This window comes from Scomber scombrus, chromosome 3 (genome assembly GCF_963691925.1).
Source record: "Scomber scombrus chromosome 3, fScoSco1.1, whole genome shotgun sequence".
Classification (NCBI taxonomy): Eukaryota; Metazoa; Chordata; class Actinopteri; order Scombriformes; family Scombridae; genus Scomber; species Scomber scombrus.
Window position 1 is genome coordinate 23,729,526 of NC_084972.1, and position 23,354 is coordinate 23,752,879.

Below are 23,354 nucleotides of genomic sequence, written 5' to 3' on the forward strand. Positions count from 1 at the left end.
TATGAATTTCATCTGCATTCTATAAGGTCAGAAAAAAAATCGCACCCGTTTTGATCAGATTACACTTGAAGTTATTCAGTGCTCTCCTAGAATGAGTATGTGCGCAAAGAGAAGGGGCTGCACCTTCTTCTAATGAACTGTTTGTGTTTATCTTACAGCATTTGCTGTTTGTTTAGCCAAATGCCTGTGGATTCTCACATGTTGATCATGCTCTCTCAATTGTCAGTTGTCTAATTAAAAACAGATTAATGTGTTATTCACCCCAGGCTTAGAATGAATTTAGCACCGTCCTCAATACTTTCTAGAAGTAAACGGGTGGAATAATAGGCAGGAGTGAATAAAGCACGCCGGCTGCCCAATCTCAGCCAAGCTCCATTATCTTAACCTGCATTGTCCCTACAGCAACACTTGTGTGCGAGGCTGGGCGTAAAACAGACAGTGATTTAAGTTTAACTCAGTGAAGATGGAGCGCAGAGGATAAGAGAGCAGAAGAGGAGAGAAGAATAAGTCATTCATGCTCCTCAAGTGTCCCCCAATGGGTTGGCTGGTGAAGCAGGGCTGAGCCAGCCGCATTAAGGAGCTGAGACAAAAGAGGGCATCAATGAAAGAGCCTAAAGCGGGGGGGGGGGGGGGGGGGGGGGGGGGGGGGGGGGGGGGGGGGGATGGTATAAAAACATTTTAAAGGGAGATCCCCACTTCTCTTGAAGGCATAGAGGGGAGGATGGAAGGGAGTGGGACTGCAAAGGATCCACACCCTCTGAGCACTCACATGCAGATGCACACACACACACACACACACTTTTGTCTCCCTTGGCACGGCCTCTTGTTTAGCCTTTAGGTGCCAAAGCAATTAGTTATGTTAATTGCAGGGTCCATTGCCGGTGAATGCAGTTTGAATAGAGCCAGTCAGTAGTGGATGATTGGCCAGGATCCATGGGGGAATGGTTGGGGAGGGGGGAATGTGGGCATGGGGTTGGAGGGGGTTGTGACGTTGTCGGAGCACCCGGCCCATGAATACAGAGGAGAGGACAGTGTGTGGGAAAATAGGGGAGGAGCTAGAGCCGAAAGAGAAAGACTGAGAGGGTAGGAAGCTCAGAGCTTGAGAGAGCGAGCACAAGAGAGGACACAAATTCAGTCAGAGAAAGACACAGAGAGAGAGATTCAGAAATAATTGCAACAACGGACACAGATTGAGTGAACCAGAGAGCAAGAGTGGTAGAGGGGAGGTATCACACGAAAGAGAGATAAACAGAAAAGACACAACGAAACTCAGGAGAGAGAGAGAGAGAGAGAGTGTGTGTACTGCAGCATTGCGCTGGTCTACTCGGTTATCTGTCTCCATCTGGCTGCCATCTGTGTCTCTGGCTCTGGCCTTTGCCACACTGGAGCTCACATATGTGGGAATGCAAACACATGCCTGACATATGAAGGCGTGGAGTCACAGAAAGAGACAAAAAGGAACGGATAAGAGAGCAAAACCCTGCAACTGCAGCTGACTTTCTCAAAGGACTGAAGAGTGGACTCTACTAGAGTGGAGGTAGGAGAGAAGAGTGGATTTCACTCTGAAATTGTTTGTCTTTCATGGTGTGTTTTCAGCACAAAGTGTGCATTCATCTCTACTACGGTTAGTGTGTATGTCCACTTTTGGAAACTACATTTATATATCCCTTGTGTGTGTGTTCCATCTTAATTCCCAGAGCTGCTCTGTACTGTACAGATGGTGCCTGATCCTTTCCTCTTTATCTCTTCATCCTTCCCTACTGATGTAGGAGGGAAAAACAGATGATTATTTCTGCCTGCTTCTATTACCTGCGCACAGTAAATGATTGCTGCCATATGGACACAATTCTGATTGCTTTAGAAAACTGTTGAAGCCTAGATGTTGTTGATAGTTTTCATGAATGTGATTGAGATGTTTTTTTGTTTTTTTGAGGAACAATCCCTCAGAGCAAATAGTCAAAATGCTCTCTATGTTTGGCATTTTGTGAGAAAATGAGTAGCGGTTGTAGATTTTCTATACAAGGTACTTCTGCAGTATGTTTAATTTTCAACTTTGTCATGCTTCCATTTTTGGCAAATGCCTGGAATGGTCATAATATGTGGGAAAATACATGTTGTTTTTTTCCATAGTGAATATATATGCATGCATCAAACCCTACTACCTCACCCGGATAAATAAACCAACAATGTGATTGACTTCATGTGTGAGAGGGATTTATCTTTCTCAGCTGTCATTTACTCAGATAGTAATCAGTTTTTCCACATGACAAGCAGAGCAGAAGCAACTAGGTAAATAAGACGTGTGCATCTGTTGTACAATATCCCAGACATATGGGGAGAGGAGGGAAACTGCTGTGTGTGTCTTTCAAGCTGTTCCGACATATTACACAACACTGACATCAGTGGGAATATGGATCCCAACGGAGTACAAATGTCACATTGTTGTACTAAGGAAATTACGTTTAAGTAAGGATCCCCAATTACAATGATGGATCAACTTTTTGTTGTCTATTTACAATACCTTGCAGGTGAAAGTGTGCTCATGGTTTTGTAAATGGTAAATAGACTGTACTTATATAGCGCCTTTCTAGTCTTTTTGACCACTCAAAGCGCTTTACACTACAACTCATTCACCGCATTCACACACATTCATACACTGATGGCAGGCAGCTACCACACAGGGTGCCAACCTGCACATCAGTAGGAATCTAACCATTCACTCGCATTCATACACCGTTGGCACAGCAACGGGAGCAACTAGGGGTTAAGTGTCTTGCCCAAGGACACATCGACATGTAGACTGGAGGAGCCGGGAATCGAACCGCCAATCTTCCAATTGGAGGACGACCGCTCTACCTCCTGAGCCACAGCCGCCCATGTGTGAGGGAGAAGCAGACAGAGAAAAGGCAGAGAGACCTGGCTAGTGTCATACTAGGACAGGCCAGTCCATCAGGGAGATAGGAGCGACTAACTGTCTGCTGCACAGTCTCAAAGCAGAGACCCCTGTCTGGTCTGCTGGACACTGTCACACTCCTGACAGCAGACACTGTTCTGTGTGTGTGTGTGTGTGTGTGTGTGTGTGTGTGTGTGTGTGTGTGTGTGTGTGTGTGTGTGTGTGTGTTTGTATATGTATTAGTGCACAGGTCAATGACATGATGTTTCAGTTTGTTTTATAGATATTATTATTTTGGCTTCATGCATTGCTGATGTGTAGTCACTGTTATTGTCTTTGAAGTTTTTGATCACATGAAAAGTGTATGGTTGTGTCTAAAGAAGTGAGAAGGTGTGCATGTGTTTACCAGGTGTCCTGGAGACATTTTGTCAGCTCAAGTACAATGTTGCTTGTCTTATAGCTTTTTGCAGCTTTTGTCTTCTTGACCTCAATCCCAGCTGTGAGTCTCTCTACTAAAAGTGTAGTAATAAATAGTGAAACAGACCACCATGGAGCTTGCTCGCTATGCTATTATCCAAAGAATTCATCCACAGAATACCCCCCTTTTCTCCACACACACAAACACAGACACATACACACCGAATGGAGCAGCTGCTTTAAGAACTGGATGCAGGAAGTGCTCTATTAGTTCCAGTGGCGAGGACTGTGATATCTGGCCCCAGGGGTTCAGTGAGTGGTTGCGTGTCTGAATGTGTGCACTCACTCATGTGTTTGTGTGTGTGTGGACATGAACGTGTTAGGCCATTTACTCAACAGAAACCGCTCAGTCACTTCAAGTAGCGCTCCGAAAGATTGTTTCATCACGGGAAACGTCTCCTGACTGTGTAAATGGCTGTGTGTGTGTGTGTGTGTGTGCACAGAGGCGTATCCGTGTCAATGAGCATCTAACCACCTGCGCTCATTCCCTCCCTCGTATAGCAGCCCCTTTGACATTGTATGGGGAGTCCCCCTCCTTGTGCTAAGTGCATGAGTCAGAGGTGTTTTCCAGGGGTCTAGTGACCCCTTGCTGGCCTGAGAGACCTGCTCACTGACCCAGGACAAGACCTTTATTTACTGAGCTGATGTAGTCTGAGAGGGAAGAGTATCAGCAACATGTTTAAAGGCTGTAAAATGACCTCAATTTAATTCCTGAACTGACTTCAGGTTTTCAATTGAAATTGATTGGCTGCCTAAACATGCAAATAATAAATAACATCAACATGAAATTGACATATACAATGATTGTGTGGTAAAGTGGGTTTTCATTTCAACAGATTCAGTTGATAGCTGTATTGGGCATTTTTGGGGCCGGTACGAGCGCAGAACATTCCCATAGAAACACAGCAGCTAATAGCAACAAGCAAAAAGTTTCCTATTGCCCATCCAAAATACACAAATGACATGGCCGTTTCACTCAAGACGTGTGTGTGTGTGCTACATAAAGATTGTAATTTCAATATCCAAAATAGGCTTTTAGCTCTGGTTAGTGTCAGCAGCTCTTCAGAAAAAAAAGCATCTGTCTCTTTTGCTTGCTAGATGCTCAACTTTCTTCATCCGCCCTTTCTCCCTCAACTCTCAGCCATTTTGGCTTTACTGACCTCGTTGGCTCAAAATGTCTGCATGCAGTTTTATATTTGGGGTTGATGAAATCAACAAGACATTGCAGTCTGTATGCAGACCATATAATTAAAACAATTATCTAGAAGCAGCAAAGCCATGTTGATTTCTCAGTGTGTTCAGCAGTACTAGCTAATATTTCATTTGCATTTCACTGAGTCATTTGAATGTCAATAGTGCAAACATTAAGTAATAGAGCCTGCAAGCCACGGTTTCCAATACTTAACCACTAAGGAACGAATAGAAGGAAGGGACAGTGGTTTTTTTGTGAGCCCCCGCGAAAAAATTAATCCGAAGGATGCATTTAAATTTGTGTAACTTTTCTGGAAAGACTGTTTTGCTTTCCAATGCAAAACCCAAAAGGCAAGAGTAGATACTCAAGAGAACTTGCAATAGCAGAACTTTGCATGAGCCTGTGTTGTTAGGTGTGTGGGTGGACAAGAAATGGGTGGTGCAGCCTCTCTCCATGAACTGTCTGTCATAGTCATTACTTTGAGTCTTCTGTTCCTTTTCCTTCAGTCCCCTTCTCAGAAAGCGTGGACAGAAACGGGTACATCCTCAACAACAAAAGATAAAATTCTTGTAGCCTATCTTCATTTGCTTAAAACTTTACATAGACACGCACGTTGATACTTTATTGTAGTAGAACATTTCATGTCCCACCTCACCATCAAATAGCCTTGCATATTTCTTCAAGACATCTACAAAACAATACAATGTATTCTTAAACATCTGTGTACTCAAACCCATACAGCATGCATACACAATGATAACACTCAGTCTCATCAAAACACGCCTCTGCCCACACATTCACAAACACACACTCCCCACAGCTATCTCTGTCTCATTCTCCTCATTGTTTTTGAGCACAGCTGGCCTCTTTGTTTTACTTATCTGTCTCTCTCAGCGACTGTTGAGCTCTGGTCTTTTTATACAGCTGGGCTAAGTCTGCCCACAGATCTGTTTATGGACTCTATGGACCATACAGCTCAGCTTTGATTCACTGCATCCCAAAAACATGAGGGCGACAGATTAGTCATCCGTGTAGTGCATGCTTGGGGAAGGGATATACAGATGTCTTTGTTTTACTACAAAACAGTAAGTAGAAATGTGTGTAGTTTTTCTTGAGCTTTGCTTGTGGGCTCGATGCATTTCAGTGTGCCTCACAAGGCTGTTTTTGAAAGCCTGTTATGAAAAATGTGAAATTGGTACTTGGTAGTGGAGGACCAGGGAGGCAAGGGAGACCCCTGCAACTGCTGTACGTCCATCAATATTCATGTCTACTGTCTTGAGACTCGGAACTCTTTTCTGCGTTGTCACTTTAAGTTACTCCAGATAAATGCCAATTAATGCCTAATATGTATATTAAAAGGTCATGGGAGTCTATGAAGCTCCTGAGTCATTATTGCAGACTGAGTTAAAAAAAGCTTGCCTGGCCCGTTTTGATAGCAACATCTGGTTGGACCCGAGCCGAGACCATTTGGCTGTTAAGGCCTCTGACACCTGGTCTGAAACAGGCAAATATTAATGTTCCCTTTGTTTTCTCATGTCTACAGCTCGCATTTTGTTTTACAAACTATAACTCACAAGTTCAGTGTGTGTGTGTGTGTGTGTGTGTGTGTGTGTGTGTGTGTGTGTGTGTGTGTGTGTGTGTGTGTGTGTCCTAAGTAAGGAGTTGAGGTTTCAGTATTTTGCCAACTTCAGTTTAAGTTGATTTTCTGGGTTTATAATGTATAGAAGCCACCCAGTCTAAATTGTCCAGGCACACACTATGATATACATCTTCAATGTGTATCAGGGGAGCTCTATAAGTCTGTTCTAAGTTCATTTTTTCCATCCTGAGATGAAATGTGGAGGGAGAACAAAGAAAACAGGGCCAGTACAACTTTGTTTTAATACTGCTATGCTTCCATAAATGCTTTAGCTGATAGTTTTTCACATGGCGGTCTTGGGTTTAAAGAATCACCAGCCTGATGATGATTGATAGCCAGGCTAACCAATTTGTTACGGAGAGGTGAGAAGGGCTGTAACCAGATAGGCAGATAATCTACTGGCCTTGGAGAAGGGGAGCGAGTGTGAGAGAGTCTCCGTATGTGTATGTGTCTGCTTTCGTGGTTTGAGGTCATGATTGACAGACTTGAATTGTCCCTGTTATGTCACAGGTGGTATTTGTGTGAGTCTGCGTACATATGCCTGGGGCAGGCCATTTCACAGGTGTGTGTGTTACTTGAGAGATAGCTGTCCTTGAATGACAAACCCAACACCTGGTAAATGAGGCCAAAACACACACAGGCATGATGACACACATACACTTCCAGCTTTAACCCCTGTGGTCCAGCTGTGTGTGACACAGCTGTGTGTCTGTGTTTTAACTTTGTGTTACTTTGAATAACAAATTCATTTGACCCAGTGACAACTGAATCCACAACAGAAATCAATTTACTACTACAGTTCCCAGTCATGGGTCTTTTCTTCTCTGGAACATAAAACCTCTATACTAATTGTTTTTAACATAAAGACGATTGAGTAATCATAATAGAAATAGAGTTACAAGTAGGAGGAGATGCCAGTGTCTGAAATATTGTTTTAGCAATGTAAATTCCTATTTCAAAGTTTCTTTTTACATAAGAGCATCACATTCATGTATCAATGTAAATGGGAACACTTCTTTGGAAGTAAAACACTGCACCATAGATGCTGACTATCTAGCACTGATCCAAAATCCAAGGATGGACTGATTTGAACTGCTGAATGTTTTGTAAGGTTTCTTCCAACGTGCACTCTCTCGCCTTTGTGCTCAGTTTCTTAACAAAATACTCCTTGGAGGTCTCTTCACCTTACATTTTTAATTTGACAGGCTTGTACATGTGATGTATTAATCAAACAAACAGACATCTACTAACATAGTTGCTCTCTGTGCTGATGATTCAACTGGGAAAATTTCAAGTGCCCAACTGCCAGTAACCTAAATTGTCTATGCAGAAAATGAACAGAACTTTCAGGCTTGGATGCTGTAATAATAACATCATAATTCTATTGGTGTCTCATTAACTTTCAATACTTGTTGAATGGATGCATCCAAACTCAGTGCAGCTACAGGGAAATGTTCTAAGAGGAATTATCTCTGACTGTATGGCTTTGGGGTGTTTGTAAGGTCACTAACTTCTAATCCCATCCAGTATATTCTCCAAGCACTTTCCCCTGTGGTCTGACCTCATGTACACGTGGATGCTGTCTGTTTTGCTGTCCAGCCTCTGCCAAACCTCCTCTCCCTCCTCTGCTTCCAGCATCACATCACTCTGCCTCTTTTACGGCTCATTCTTACATTTTATGGGCGACGTCTGTCTGCCTTGCCGTCCCTTACTTTCATTTTTTCTCTCCCTCTGCCACTAATTACATTTCCATCCCAGGGTCCCTTTTTTTCACGATGTGGCATGCTGGATTACAGCAGTGTTTTAGCAATTATCTCACTGAGTGATGAGGTTATGTGAGGGCTTCTCTCACCATCATTCCATCTCAGGGAAATGTGACAAATTGATTTCACTGTGCCTCTTCGTATGTGTGCATGGAAGTCGAATGCATGTTTTCTGACTTTTTGTACCCTTCATCACCTACATTTTTCTTTTCCCCCCATTTATCTTTCACCAAAATTGTCTCCCACCTTCCTTTCCCTGTCTACGTACACATCTTTCTCTCACTTTATTCCTTACTGTCAACCTTGCCACCTCCCCATCCCTGCCCTCCCTAGCAGAGTGAGGAGCAGTGTGTTGACATTGGGTTTTGTCCAAATATGTAGTCTACGGGGCTGGAAGGTGGTAATGAGAGCCAAGAAAAACAGCCTGGCGCAGAGTCTGACAACCATGCTTGTCTTCCTGATGAAACCAAATGAAAACAGTATTTTCTATCCTTGTTATTCCCTCCCTCCCATCCTCCATCCTTCTCTCCCTGCTTATATCCCCCCTTCTCCTCCTCTGGCGCCTCTAATTTGCAGACTAATTTCTTATTCCTGTCTGTACCTGTTCAACACTCCTGCACTATCTGTAAAGGTGTTACAGAGATAATACACAGACATAAAAGGGAGGGCAAGTGATCAAGTCAATTAAGCTGTAAGAAGAGATAGAAATAATTGTCTTGAATATGTGAAAAGTCCCTCTCCAACCTTGGTTGGAAAGTGAGGGAAAATTAGACCTTAAAAAACGTGTTTCTCTTTAATACAGAATAATTTATGTGATTTTCAAATGGCTTGTATGAAAATAAGGTTTGTAACATATAATTGTTATATTGTAAACTGTATCGTAAAAAGTATTTGGTTACCACATAAGTGGTGAAAAGCCTGTATCGAGGCTCATCAACAGTTTGAGGAGGTGTCAGCCCCAGGAGAGCAATAATATAAATTAAGCTAATTGAAATCAGCAGAGAGGGAACGTGTGTCTCCTGATTTTCTGAAATTTGACACCGCACATTGAAAAGCCTCTAAAATACTTAGGTCCTTGAACCTGTTGTCTAGCTCTGAGCTTATAAAAACAACCTGACACAGAAAGAGACCATGCACTGTTGGATTATCTGTGTTTATAAGTGGATGTGGTTGTGTGAGTGTTGGTGCAGGGACTCTTGTCTTTGCAGCGCGTGTGTTTGTGTGTGTGGAGGTCAGGAGGGAGCGCAGGATAGAGGAACAGATGTGTGCTGTATTGTGGTGGTGTGCGTGAACGGACGGGGACCAGGTGCAGCCTTTGTCTCCTTGGCATTTAAGTCCACTCGCTTGCATTCAGCCGCCTCGTGCCTCTCCTCCCCTCCCCTCCACTTCCTCCTCTCCTTGGAGGGAAGGCAGAGTTGTGTGTGGAGGATGGGGTTGCCTTGGCTTAGTGGAGGAGGCTCTAGCAGTCCCTTCTGCCGGAGCCTCCCTCCCCCTTCCTCCCTCACAGGTGACTGTTGGCGGTCCCAGCTGGCCAGCTTTTGGCCGATTAGATCCATATGGTACAGGAGGAGGAGGAGGAGAGAAATGTGTCCATCAGTTGCATGGGATATAAGGAGGCTGTGAGCTTGTCCCTGTTTGGCACCGAACTTTAAGACAATTCCACACTTTTTACACTTTTTTAGTTCACTGTTATGTTTTTAAATCCATGTCTGTCACCTCCTCTTGAATTTGTTTTGATAGGGAAAATCAAGGCACTGTAAATCTGTAAATGGCTGAAGACACTTATTCAGGTATTCTTATTTGCATAAAGTAAAATAAAATGATAAAAGTACAATTTTCATGTTTTTAACTGTATTCTGTAAACTATAGTATTTTTTTCTCACATCCATTCTGACCATTTGTAGGACCATAAGTTGGACCATGAGTTGGACACCAAAGAATCAGAATTGAATCACAAGATTCCCAAAGATTCAAACACCTAGATTTATTTGTGTTCATGTCCCACCTCTTCACACTGATGTATTTCTGCACCAAAACAGTGTACTCTTCCTATAAGTGTTAACTCAAACGCTGGTGGGTTTTGTTTTTCATTTAGAGCTTTTTGTTGGTACATTTTTCCTTCAAAACCTTCTCTTTCAAGCATAACGTATCCACCCTGTCTCTCGGACTACATGTGGAAATAATCTTTTTTTATAAATGTTTCAAAATGCATTTGTATGAAACAGGAATTTTTTTTTCTGCATGCTAAGAGTGGTGTTAGCTTTGAGCACAGAGATAATTTCAGCTGAATGACTTTGATTTTTTCCACACGGTCACAGGCTTTAATGTAACGGGAATGGAATCAGTGTGATGGGTGGTATTGTTTCTCATATGAAAACATTCAAATGTCCATCAGTCCATCCTTCCCATTTCCCAGCATCAAATTAGTCAGAGGCTTTCTTTGTGTGGATAGGACAATGTTGCAACATGGCTTCACTAAGTGCAGCTAAGAGACAGAGGTACTACAATTGTAGTGTTAATTAGAAGTGATTACAGGACATGTAATAGTTCTGCTATTTTCTATTAGCCGGTGGCAATGTTCCTAAGGTAAGGTTTCCTTATTTGTATGTGCTGGTGTGTTAGTTGTCAAGCAAGCCACTAAAACACCTAAGTCACTTGGGTTTTCGCTGAGAACATAACTTTGCTTACTATCTGTACCCCTTCTGTTTACTTTTTTAATACATTAGATACACAAAATACATTGTGTATTTATGTCAGCAGTTGAACTGTTGTGAACCATTTTCCCCTCTTCTCTTAGTTGCCTATGTATGGTAAGATAGGCCTGGACTATTTAAAAAAAAAATCAAATGCAATCTTCTTGTCTAATTCTTGGTAAGAAAACAAAAGTATATTTACATCTGTGTCTGTGGGCGTTATTGTGTGTGTGTTATGCATAGTTGTAGCATTGCACATGCTGTGAATTGTCTTTCTGCTCAATGATAAATGAGTTCGGCCTGTGTTACATCTTTGCTCACCTCATTTACAATGACAGGACAGAGATAGCACAGCACAGCACGAGTACACACATCACCCCGCACACATACACACATGCCTCATGACTCACAGCTGCCAACCTTTCACAGAGAGTTTAAACTTCAGAGTTAAACCATGAGCTTAATAAATCCTAACTGAGCACATTTATTTATACATCGCATCAAGTATAATTTATTTGTACTTTACTTTATTTGACTCAAAGTAGGTTATCCATCCTCACTTTACGTAAGGAGCTAAAGTAATGTTCTCACCAATTTATTTGCCTTGTCGTTTCCGATTTCAGTATTTAATGGATTGCTTTCAGTCACAGTAGTGGCTCTGGGAATAGCCCTGTTTCTCTCTTTTTTCTTTCTCTGTCTCCCTCTAAGCCTCATTCTGAATCATCACCTGCAGAGGCTGAGGCAATTAAAGCCGATTGAATGTTTTAATGCAGACGAGCGTCACCTGAAGCTGAACAAACAAGGAACACCTGGCTAGCAACAACAGCCATCACCACAGATGCATGTTACCTTTCCATCTCTGCAATAACAACTGTTGTAGTAAGCAAATAAGCAAGCCCTAGTCACATACAAGATTTTAAACCTTTATAACTATATCATCTCTCAGATAAATGAAGACAATAGGAGGAAAAGCAGCACACAACGGTATGAGGATAATTTATAATTATTTTTTAATAGAGGAAATCTGAATTGTTGGTGTTAATTTGGTGTTAATAACAATTTGCTAGCCAGTTTTATAGTCAGTATCCTTCGTTGTGCTTCTGCTAGTGTTATCCCCTTTGCTTCAAAGTGTTGTCTATGCATCATGGCATTTGTGTGTAATCCTGTTGATGTGTGGTGAGGAGCTTTGTGTACCTCCCCTTTGTTCCATTAGAGCAAAGATGACATGTGGCATTTAGAACAGACAAACACCCTACCTACATCCTCCTCTAAGCCAATATTCACCTGCGTTAACATTTGACCACTTTGTACACTGCGTGTGTGTGTGTGTGTGTGTGTGTGTGTGTGTGTGTGTGTGTGTGTGTGTGTGTGTGTGTGTGTGTGTGTGTGTGTGTGTGTTTTGGCTGCTGTGACAGTCATCCAGCTATGTACACTGTCTAGTTGACAGGCAGAGGTAATTCACTATGAGCTGTCAGCACTACACGCACACACACCTGATGCCCTCTATTTTGGCCATAACCTCTGGCATTACTAGCAACACACCTCTAGCACATCTTAAGATTGCAGCTGCAAATCAATTTCTCAGTTCCATGCTGAAACGGGATACACAATAAGACATATGTTTGTATTTGTTGTGCATGTTTATGTTCTATGGCCTCATGTAGACCTGTCAGTCAAACACAACCGGCCTGATGACAGTCAATTTGGACGTGAAACTGCTGTTTACTGCCAGTGGAGATCTGTTGATGATGTGTCAGCATATCAACAAATCAAGAACAAGTACTTGTGAATACATTACCATGCAACATAGCACAAGCTGAATGTCCAAATCCTAGCTCTTGTGTATAAAGTTGTTTACATGGTAACAGTGTTGACACTAAGGCCATATGCCCCGTTGATTCTGTTATTGAGATGTCAGTCTAATTTCCTGGCCATACGGAAGGAGTGTGCAGAGCTTTGGAACCGGTGTGTGCGCGTGCTGCAGGCTGCTTCCTGCCGTGCACTGGCAGACCGTGTGTGTGGTGGGGATGACAGTCCAAATGTCTGCATAGATCCCTCCTTCCTGCCCCCTGTGTTGGTGAACAGGTGGAGCAATGGCAGGCAGGCCACAGGGCTGAGAAAGAATGAGATGGGAGAGAGAGGCAGAGGGAGAGAGAGTGAGGAGGACTGCAAAACAGAAGGAAGAACAGTCAACGCTATAATGAGTTGCAGACATGACAGATGAGTTTCATAGGGCAGATTGAAAAAGTGTGCAGATAGTAGGATTCAGTGGAAGACAGACAAGGCTGAGAGATTTGTTGTCAGAGTGAGAGTTTATATATATGTGCATGCAATTTTATTTGTTTTCTAAATTTCTTAATGCATTTATCTGTGCATCACACAACCCAGAATGCTTTTTCTTCATACATTAGGGGTAATCCATCCTTTTCAGCTCTACTGCATTACCTACTAACGTCTTAAACCTTCTATCTTAAGCCTTTATAAACTGGGACCCTGTGGCTCAAGGCTGTGCAGAGTTCATAGCTGTGAAAAAGATATAAAGGGTGCCATTGAAACCAAAGCCCTAAAACCATGAAACCACATTTAAAAAGCTGCTCTCTGCTGACCCATGACCCGTGAGACCATGCTTGTCTATTAATCGTCCATTCTCAAAGCAGTTAGAAAAGTCTGATCCACTCTAAATGGAGACAGGCCCAGCCTTCATGGATCTCCAGGAGACAAAGGCGGCTTCTGATCCCACATCTCCCCACCGCCACACCCCCATTGCACTTTCTCCATACCTCTTATCTGGTGGTCTCATTCAGCGGCAATAGCATATTGAAAATTTGCGTTTAACATTCAAAAGCTTTGGCGATCTTGTTAGTAAAGCGTGAAATAGCCCCGGCCCTTTCTCTCTCTCTTCTCCTTCGTTGCCCCCCTATTTGCTGGGGAGCTCAATGAGGGGGCATTCTTCTCCCACACAATAGCCTTCTTCAGCATTTCTTCTGTTATTGATATGAATGGTTGGGAGAGAGGGGCTAAACTTTAGACATCTGGCTCTTTGATGGGGTGGGGGTTGATGCCCAGGCAGTATGTGTTGCATGAAGTGAAGTGGGTTGGGGGGGTGGGCATTTTTGTTCGTTTGAATCTATAAACCTAAAGCTTCTGCATTGGTTTACACCATTGAATTCATCAGTGAAAGTTATAGATGCCTTTTTATTTATTCAAATTTTGATAAGATTTTGAAAACATTTGTTGTATTTAACAAATTGTGTGAAATAGTGAAAAATAAAATGAGCAAATCAGTATTAAAACATTTGCTCAGATTTATTGGTTAAACACAGATTTTAAGTAGAAATGTTCAGGAAGATTTGTGTAGTTGAAACCTGGTTTAGATTTGTATTAACTGCTGCGCCTATAGGACGACAACAACAACAAAAGCATTCTGGTTTTTGACCCTCACCTGACCTCTCTCCCCTCTGCAGACAGTAGAGAGAAGAAGAGCCCTGCCATGCCCGGTTCTCCTGTGGATGCTAAGACTCATTCCAGATCAGCCCCCAGCAGCAGCGCCAGCCTCACTATGCCACCCCTGCCTTCTGTCAACCCCAGCGGCCCTCGTCCGGCCTCCTTTTCCACCACAGCATGTAAGGGTCATTCTTAAATTCTTTCTCCTTTTCCCACTATAAGCCTCTAGCATTACCTCTCTTGTTGTTGTTTCTCTACCTTTCATAAGCTACAGTGTGTTTGGAAATGAGACTTTTAAAGCATTTTACATCATTCGCTGAATTCATGAATTGCATTGAGTTGGAAACACATTAGCATATGATGGTGTTAGTCACATAAGTCGGTCGAAAACATCTGTCCACTCTAAGCAGGGATCATCTTAATTTCTCTCCTTTTTGTCTCACCTTTGCTCCCCAGTGACCAATGGGAATCATCATTCCCCACCAACCTTGAATGCAGTGCCGTCTCCACCGCAGCGTTACAGCAACGGTCCATCCTCTTCCTCTTCCTCATCGCTGGCCAACCAACAGCTGCCGGCCACCTGTGGGGCACGCCAGCTGAGCAAGCTGAAACGTTTCCTGACCACACTGCAGCAGTTTGGCAACGACATCTCTCCTGAGATTGGAGACAGCGTCAGAAGCCTAGTCCTGGCCCTCGTGGTAAGTCTTTCATTATTGTGTTTAAGATTTTAAAAAATTAAGCAAAAAAAAAAATCTGACATTTAATCTTCTATTCATAGATTTTATTAGCACTGCTAATAAAATCTACTGTTTATTGTCTTTCTTCAACTTGACTCTCCCTGTCTCCTAGAATTCAACAGTTACCATTGAGGAGTTTCACTCGCGGCTTCAGGAGGCCACCAACTTTCCCTTACGGCCCTTTGTTATTCCTTTTCTCAAGGTAAACATGTCTTCATCTTCCTCCCCGCCCTCCTGTATTTGTTTTGCATTATTCCGTTGGACTACTTCCTTTTTCATTGCACGGTATTTTCATGGTCTTTCAGTTCAATTGTAAACCATACATTTCTATGGTTAGCTTGTGACCCGCCAGAATCATCCAGCCCCACTTAAAGCTTTACTTTCTGATCATCCTCACATATATCTTGGCTGTAGGTATCAACCAAGATGCATTATTAACCATAGAAGAAGGGCATTGACACCAACATAACCCTGATTCAGGATGTGTGAATAATCTATGAGTAGTCACATTACATCTTGTGATTCATTGAAGCAATAATGGAAAGGTAATAGATTAATTACATGCAGTGCTCTATAAATAGGCCTCTGTGTAGGTTTTCTAATTGAATAAACTGCTTCTCAACACTTCAAAGTAACCATCACGATTTCTGTGTTGACTTGACAAGCAACAGATGTGTGTGTGTGTGTGTGTGTGTGTGTGTGTGTGTGTGTGTGTGTGTGTGTGTGTGTGTGTGTGTGTGTGTGTGTGTGTGTGTGTGTGTGTGTGTGTGTGTGTGTGTGTGTGTGTGTGTGTGTGTTAAACAGCCTCTTGAGCCCCTTTTGTAACCAGGGGAGTCTGCAAGAGTATACTTTTTAGGAGCTCCCCTCAGTAAAGTGGCCCATAAATCTTCAGTCACTCCAAGCAGTCAAAATCGGTTATTTTTCCACACTTACCTCTTACTCACCTTTGGAGCCCCTCCATCTGTCTTTCTGAGAATGCTGAGACAAGAAACCTCTGTTTCACTCCTTATTACGAGGGGGTGGGGTTTTCATAACCTAATTCCAACTTCTTGAGAGTCGTCTTTCTTAAGAAAAAGAAGAAAAAGAGGGGGAGAAATAAACAGATGGGACAAAGTCAGGGGGTGAGGTACGTGGAAAAGTGAGAGAGAAGTGGGTGAGGAGAAGAGAGAGGGAAAAGTGGGAATTCGGAAGTGTGAAACATGCCTATAAAGTGTTCCCTTCCCTTTTTTATGGGCTCCAGTGCGCCATATGGAGCCGCTGTCCCGTTAAAAGAGCATTCAGCTGCCAAGGCGCCGCCATTCTAGCATCCGCCCCGCTGAACCCCAGAGAGCCCTCTGCTCAACTGACACACAGCACATGTGTCCGCTAGCTGGGGCCCCAGGGAAAGAAGGGAGGCAGAAGAGCATGTTAGATGGGCATAGTAGATGGGTTTTGTACCATCTTTACAAAGATGCTAATACCTCTGCTTTATGGTTTTATAAAGCAGTTTTCAACCATCATCTAGCAGAATGTGTAGATCCAAAATTTCCGATCTGATCTGATTTCTTCTTCTTTTCTTTCAACATGGTACTTTAGCATATTTTTTTACCATCTTTACAAAAATGCTAATACCTCTGCTTTATGGTTTACTCCCCACATGCTAAAGTACCATGTTGTAAGAAAAGAAGAAGAAATCAGATCGGAAATTTTGGATCTACACATTCTGCTACATGATGGTTGAAAACAGCTTGATAGAAGGAGGTCAGAGTCACAAAATGAGAACGCTATGGTTATTTACTTGGTTGCTGAAGAGGAGGGCAAAGAGGGAGTGAGGAAATGGTGTAATTGCAAACACACCAGAGTATGTTCCTAATTAGGGAAATGCAGGGAAGAAAAGAGAGATGAAAAGATAGAACTGAGACAGTCATAGATAAATATATAAAAACAGAGTAAGGAATGAGGGAGAAGTGGAGTTTGTGTATCATTTGTTATAAAATGTTTCTAAGTTTGTAAGCCTCTGTGTTACTGTGTCTGTCCTTGCTGCAGCCAACTTCTTGTGCTGGGTGCTCATGTCATGAGCAAGGAGTTGGTTACCAATTTCAGCAGCAGCTTAGAAAACTCAGTCATTTTCATTTAAATGAGGGAAGCCACAGCCACCATGGAAGCAGCCACAGAACAACACCCAGACCCAGACTGAGCCTAACAGCCAGACCTCAAGGAGTCAACGCCCCCCTTAAAAAACCCCTTTACTCCCAGCCAGACGTCTTCCCCAGGAGGCAGATCTGCTCTGCGTCTCTTAGCTCTGTTACAGTCTGGTGGTGGTCTGTCTAGGACAGTTCTGCTCTGTTTGCTCCAGATCTCCTCTCTTGTTCTTTAATTACATGTTTCTCTGGTGTTTCTCTCTTTCTGTATGTCTTAATCTGTCTCTGGGTGAATATGTTAGGCATGACTGAAATGTTAAGTCAATTTTACTTGTATAGCCCAATGTTATATAGAACCTCGAATAGGGAAAAGCTCCTTAAAACCAAGGGGGAAAAAGGAAGAATCCTCAGAAAAGCAACAGGGAGGGATGTGACTGAATATGTGTAGGGCAAAAGACTGATTGAAGCTTCGACCCTCTGCCACGGATGACTGAAAGAAATAGGGAAACTTTAATTTTCAATTTCTCAGGGCTGCTTTCACAAGTGTCTTTCTTTCGTTTCTTTCTAGGCAAACCTTCCCCTGCTGCAGAGAGAGCTGCTCCACTGTGCACGGGCAGCCAAACAGACCCCAGCCCAGTACCTGTCCCAGCATGAGCACCTCCTGCTAAGCACCACCCTGGCCTCCTCTCCAGACTCCTCTGAGCTGCTGATGGAGCCTAATGAAACTGGTACCAAGAGACACAGCCCCAACAGGTTAGTTAAAAGGATAACCTATACTGTATGTTAGGAAATATACAGAAACATAAATATTCAGACCCGCCACCCTGACGCTCATGTCTGAAACCACCAACTGCCATCTCTTCTTTAGGGGTAAAGAGAATGGTTTCCATGAACGTCCATCCGTAGCCATGGAGCCTGCTGCAAAACGGATTTGCACCATCAGCCCTGCTCCGCGACACAGCCCCGCCCACCCGCTGCCCCTGAGCGCCCAGCTTCACCCGACACCTCCACCCTTGCAGCACTACGCCCTGGATGACATCGCAACGCCGCACATTCTGCACCGCGAGCACAGCCAACGTATGCTGGAGATCCGCGAGCTCAAAGACAGGCCTAGACTCCCTGGTAATTGAAATTCTTTTCAACCAGTTTTGAAAGTTTTGACTGCTGACTTTGATGATATCGGGTATAAAGGTTACTAAATTTTTCTACTCATTTTGTAGGAATGTTATTTGTGGTGTACTAGTCTGACAGACCACTTTGCAGGTTAGGTAAATACGTAAAACCTTTGCCTTAACTGGTTCCTCACAGTGGCGTGAATGCTGAAATACATTTAGAAATTAACATAATAGCGGGTGGTCTGTGTGTCTGTGTAGCCATGGCCATATGAGCGACTGCCCAATATATCTTAGTAGCCCACGTGTGTATAAACAGAGCCATACTGTCCAGGCAGGGAGGGTTGTATCTACTCTGGTGTATATCTACCCTCCATTTAGGGCTTGTCAGCACACAGTGGAAACAGCAGTAGCTCACAGACACACACTTACACACACACACACACACACACAGGAACACACCTTGATAGGTTCATGGTAGAGGTGCTGTGTTTATGAGGCCTTAGTCCCTTGTCTGACAGCCTCCCGCCCGTCTGCCGCCACTTAACTCACATGTACACACACACACACACACACACACACATCCACACACTCATGGCTTTGAACTGATGAACACTGATGAGAACCAGGAGTAGAGAAGAGGTTGGGGGGAGGCGAGTGTGTGCGTGTGCGTGTGTGTGTGCGTGTGTGTGTGTATGAGAGAATAATTATTCTCTTCAGTAGGCCTACTGTGCATGTGGCTTCTTGTTGGCTGTTTGTTGCTCAAATTTGAAGAGATTGCAGTTTGCTTAGTCTTTGTTGTTACTGTGTGTGTGTATGTATGTGTGTGTGTGTGTGTGTGTGTGTGTGCTTTCATGTGGTGTCAGAGTGAATGGACATGTATCAAGACATTTTGGGCCTTGCATCAGCACAAGATTGCGTGTGCAAACTATTATTACTGGTAAATGTGCAATTAGGTATTGCTTAAGTTATAGTGTTGTGTAATAACTGAATTCGAATCAGATATTTAACAGTCAGTGTGTGTGTGCCGTAGTGTGTTTTCATGATTGTAATGGTCGGCAGTGAGTGTCAGAGCGGCTGGTTGTGTTTAGAAGTGGAGCCACTCCACTCAGCCTGAGTGTCTCCCTACTGGAATGCTGTGAGCTCCAGGAGGGGAGGTGCAAAGGGAAACGTTTGGGGAGTGTGTGTGTGTGTGTGTGTGTGTGTGGTTGACAGCTGACCTCCAGATGTGTTCAGGCTCTGGGTGCTGGAAGTCTGGTTTGCATCCCAGGCCTCTTTTTTTCTCTTTCACTCTACCTTTCTTGCTCACTGTTCCCCAGTCCATCTCACATCTTTTTGTCATCTTTTCTCCCCCATTTACCTCACCAATGTCACTTTTTTTGGGATGTGAGTATGAGCTTTGCCTTTTGGTAATATCTCTCTTGCTATGTGAGCAAAGAGTACACACAGGGTGATTGTGTACTTTTACGTTGTTCCCAATTAATGATAAGTTATAAAAACCTCTTAAGCAATGTAAGCAAATCTTAGTAAAGCACCCATTTGCCACAGATACAGATATAGACACACCTTTCACTCACTGACTGTCGCTTGTGGGTTCCCTTACATTAAGAAGAGTGTTAATCATAGTGGCCTGTGGTCTGTCTCATGTGTGTTTTAATCAGGCACTAACGGGGGATACCGCGAGGAGCCAGTGGACCACAGACTGACAGACAGAGAATGGGCTGATGAATGGAGGCATCTGGACCACGTAAGTCTGTAGACAGGCACTGCGACTGCTAATGGCTTGAGATCCCGAAAGAATGTAAAATGTAATTTGTTTTACTGAGGTCCTTAGCAAAACAGTGTTCACAGCCCGAAAGGAATGACAAATTTGTAGTACATCTGAACGTTATACAAGGCATTCACATACAAGACATTCATATTTGTGGATGATTTTTCTATTTGTCATGGAGGTGTAATAAAAAAAGGTTCCTGGTTCCTACTAAAGAACACTTGAAGAGTAAAGAAGTGTTTTTAGAAGCTATAAGTGTTTCTAAAAGCTATAACGCCAGGGTTTGAGGGAGTGCAGCTCCCTCAAATTATCTATTTAACGGCTAGTGTTAAGATTTGCATACACTTTGCATAAACAGTTAAATGCAAATCCAGTCAATATATTTTGTGTGTCCTATGTCAGGTGTTGAACTCCATTGTTGACATGGTGGAAAAGACAAGGAGGTCAGTGAGTGTGCTCAGACGATGCCAGGAATCAGATCGTGAGGAGCTCAACTACTGGAGACGACGCTCAAGTGAGCAGGAGGACCCTCGCAAAGGAGGCTCAGGCTCCGCTCCCTTCTCCAAGACGCACAGCCCCCACTCTGCAGAGTCGGGTGGGTACAGCTATTTTCAATGTAATGATGTTGGTATGCCACAAAAACCAACGATTAAGTTGGCAGTGCTGTGATTGGTGCCAATTGTTTTACATAACGGAAGATTGCTTCATCCATTGGGGATGAAGCCAAACCAGTGGAAACCAGTTCGTTGTTCAACTTAAATTTGAAAACTCAATTCACCTAATTTTTAATAAAAATATATTTTCTCATTTTTCTCAATAGTGTTATTTAATCATTCAGATTTTGAGTTGTACAAACCAAACATCTACTATAGAAGCATATAAGTGAATAGATTTGTGTTTGTGTTTTCAATTAAATACAGACAGTCTCAGTTCCTGAAAGTGTATTAGTAACACTGTGGTCATGAAACTCAAAGCTCTGAACAGGAAAGCCTTACTTCTCTTTCATACTCATTACACCGTCTAGTGGTCATTAATAAAATAACACCTATGTCACATTAGTGAGTCCTTCCGCAGTTAGTCCGTCAGTCTGCTATGTACTATGTCAGTACTGGCAGTGTTCTCTCGGCCTTGCCAGCCTTGCCGTCCCCCTGCTGGTCCATAGTCACAGACAGGTGCCAGGACTGGCCTTGGCCATATCGGCCACAGAAGGGCCGTCCTGCCGTCCTGCCGGCTCAGAGACCCAGAGCTGGCTGACTTGCCAGAGCACCATCTGGGCCCCCAGCCGGGAAGCCTGCCTGCCTGGCCGCCTGGGCTGAGGAGGACTGTAGTGGGGGTGGAAATGGTGGTGTATGCAGCCTGGTTAAAGAGAGGAGAAGAGGATGTAAATGAAGGAAAAGAGAGAAAGTGGTTGTGAGAAAGAGGATGTATGAGTTAGAGAAAGAGGAGATGAGCCAGCTGGTTGGGGAGGCAAAGCCCGGTAGCGACACAGAAATGAATTGAAATGCAGGGAGTGAGAGAGATTTGAGAGAACAGACAGAATGTTGACACAGCTTGTTGGTCCGCATTTTCCCTCCAAGCCAAACACATTCCTTTCTAAAGCTGTCAGTTTTCAGATCCGTCCAAGACTCTGATAAACAACAATTACGCTGTTTGTGTGGCCTAGATATGTCGACTTGTTTGCATCGACTACAAAATAAAAGACTAGATGACAAAGATGATATAACTGTTTGGCCTTTCGCTGTAAGCACCTGTTACCTTGATTGAGCTGTCATCCATTCAAGTCAATGATTATTTCAACAATTAATCATCTTAATATCTGTATAAGCCATGGCAGGTGCTAATACCTTCTGTTTCTGCTTTCCTGCAGAGTCCCAGCGTGACTTTGCCCCACGGCCAGGCTCAGCATACGTTACAGATGAGATCTGGAGAAAAGCTGGTAAGAAAACTCAAATTTAAATTTTGCTTTTGTGTGTAAAAATTGTCTAGGTTTTGTTAGACACAAATGTAATGTATTTTATTTAAGCAAGTAAACAGAAGAAAATTACATGAATGGTTAAAGATAGAACACATAGCTGTTTGCTGAATTATAATGCACTGATCTACTATTTTAAACTAACTTGTAGCTAAACTCACAACATTTGTCTCTCCCAATGTAAAGAAGAGGCGGTAAATGAGGTCAAGCGTCAGGCCATGGATGAGGTACAGAAAGCAGTGGCAGAGGCTGAGCAGAAAGCTTTTGAGATGATTGCTTCTGAGAGGGCTAAGATGGAAAAGACTCTGGCTGATGCAAAGAGGAAGGCTCAAGATGATGCCATCTTGGTCATCAATGAACAGGAGGACTCCAGTGAGGTGAGCAGCCATTGCTGAAAATATACTTAAGTAATGCTCATATTTAAGGGTTGTATTCAGTGGAGACATACCTTTTTTCCCCTTTATATTTCTGTGAAAAACTTACAGTTTCCCTCCTTTTGTTCTCAGTGTTGCTGGAATTGTGGCCGTAAAGCTAGTGAGACATGCAGCGGCTGCAACGCAGCTCGCTACTGCGGCTCTTTCTGCCAGCATAAAGACTGGGAGAGGCATCACCTCATCTGCAGCCCAGGGCTTCAGGCTCAACCCAAACCAGTTTCTGCCATCACTGCAACCAGAGTAGCTGCCATGGCCACAGCAGCAGCAGCAGCAGCAGCAGCAGCAGCCGGGGTGTCTCCTGTCGGCCTGGCTGGGGTCAAGGCCCCTGACAGTGTGCCTTCAGTCTCCAGTCCTGGTGGAGAAAAGGCTTCGGTTGCTTCTCGCTCCTCCACCCCTTCCACCCCCGCCTCAGCCCCTGAGACCAACGGACACTAGGAGGTGAAGGACATCAGTGGTTAATGTGTCAGCTATCCTCTCCCTTAACGGGGATGAATCAGCAGCAAGAGGGAACTATTTGTGGGTTAAGTTAGGATAACAGATTTTTCATCATACTCTTTGGCAGATAAAAAAGGACAGATTATGGATGACTGTTTGAGTGATATGTCAACTGGGACTTTGGCTTTGGCAAAGAACAGAAGGACTCGTCTCGAATGCATCCATTGGATGAACAGATCTCCCTAACAGATGGAAACGTGTTTGTCTTCGTCCAAAACCCGAAATCTTGGATCTGCAAGGGGAGGAAAAAAACTGACAATTGATCTTGGTTTATCTCCGGCTGCGAGGAGGAAGTTATGAAAGGAAGGCATATTAGAAAAGCCTGAGGTATAAACACACCTCCCCCCTCGAATTTATTTTCTCACTTTGTTGTGTATAGATTAAAGATGAGGGAGGTGGCAGTGGTATATGTAAACAGTGTAATAGTACCAGCCATAAAGCATCTGTCTTTGTTCTGTAAAAAAAATCCGACAGTAGACCACATAAGAGTCGCCTCTGCAGCTATCCTGTACACATAAATATTTGCTTGTCAGGTTGTCATATGTGTGAATGCGTGTTTCAAACGCTTGTGCTGTCAGTCAATATTGTAAAGCATAGGATTACTTTTGTCAA

At 43.4% G+C, this 23,354-nt stretch overlaps 1 protein-coding gene across 1 annotated transcript; it reads left to right on the top strand.

Annotated features, from left to right (window-relative positions):
• The first annotated feature begins 1,227 nt into the window (after window positions 1-1,227).
• Window positions 1,228-22,682, top strand: cbfa2t2 (CBFA2/RUNX1 partner transcriptional co-repressor 2). The gene is made up of 12 exons (XM_062415548.1): window positions 1,228-1,537; window positions 14,122-14,280; window positions 14,558-14,799; window positions 14,951-15,040; window positions 17,527-17,711; window positions 17,827-18,080; window positions 19,732-19,817; window positions 20,244-20,465; window positions 21,711-21,777; window positions 22,000-22,190; window positions 22,320-22,469; window positions 22,569-22,682. Exons 2-12 carry the CDS (start codon window positions 14,148-14,150, stop codon window positions 22,680-22,682), a joined length of 1,734 nt encoding a protein of 577 aa, XP_062271532.1. The 5' UTR covers window positions 1,228-1,537; window positions 14,122-14,147.
• Window positions 22,683-23,354: the final 672 nt, after the last annotated feature.

Coding starts and splice junctions, on each gene's coding strand:
- cbfa2t2 (XM_062415548.1), top strand. CDS start 14,148: ATGCCCGGTTCTCCTGTGGATGCTAAGACTCATTCCAGATCAGCCCCC. Junction 15,041..17,526: donor TTGTTATTCCTTTTCTCAAG/GTAAACATGTCT, acceptor GTTTCTTTCTAG/GCAAACCTTCCCCTGCTGCA. Junction 22,191..22,319: donor AACAGGAGGACTCCAGTGAG/GTGAGCAGCCAT, acceptor TTTTGTTCTCAG/TGTTGCTGGAATTGTGGCCG.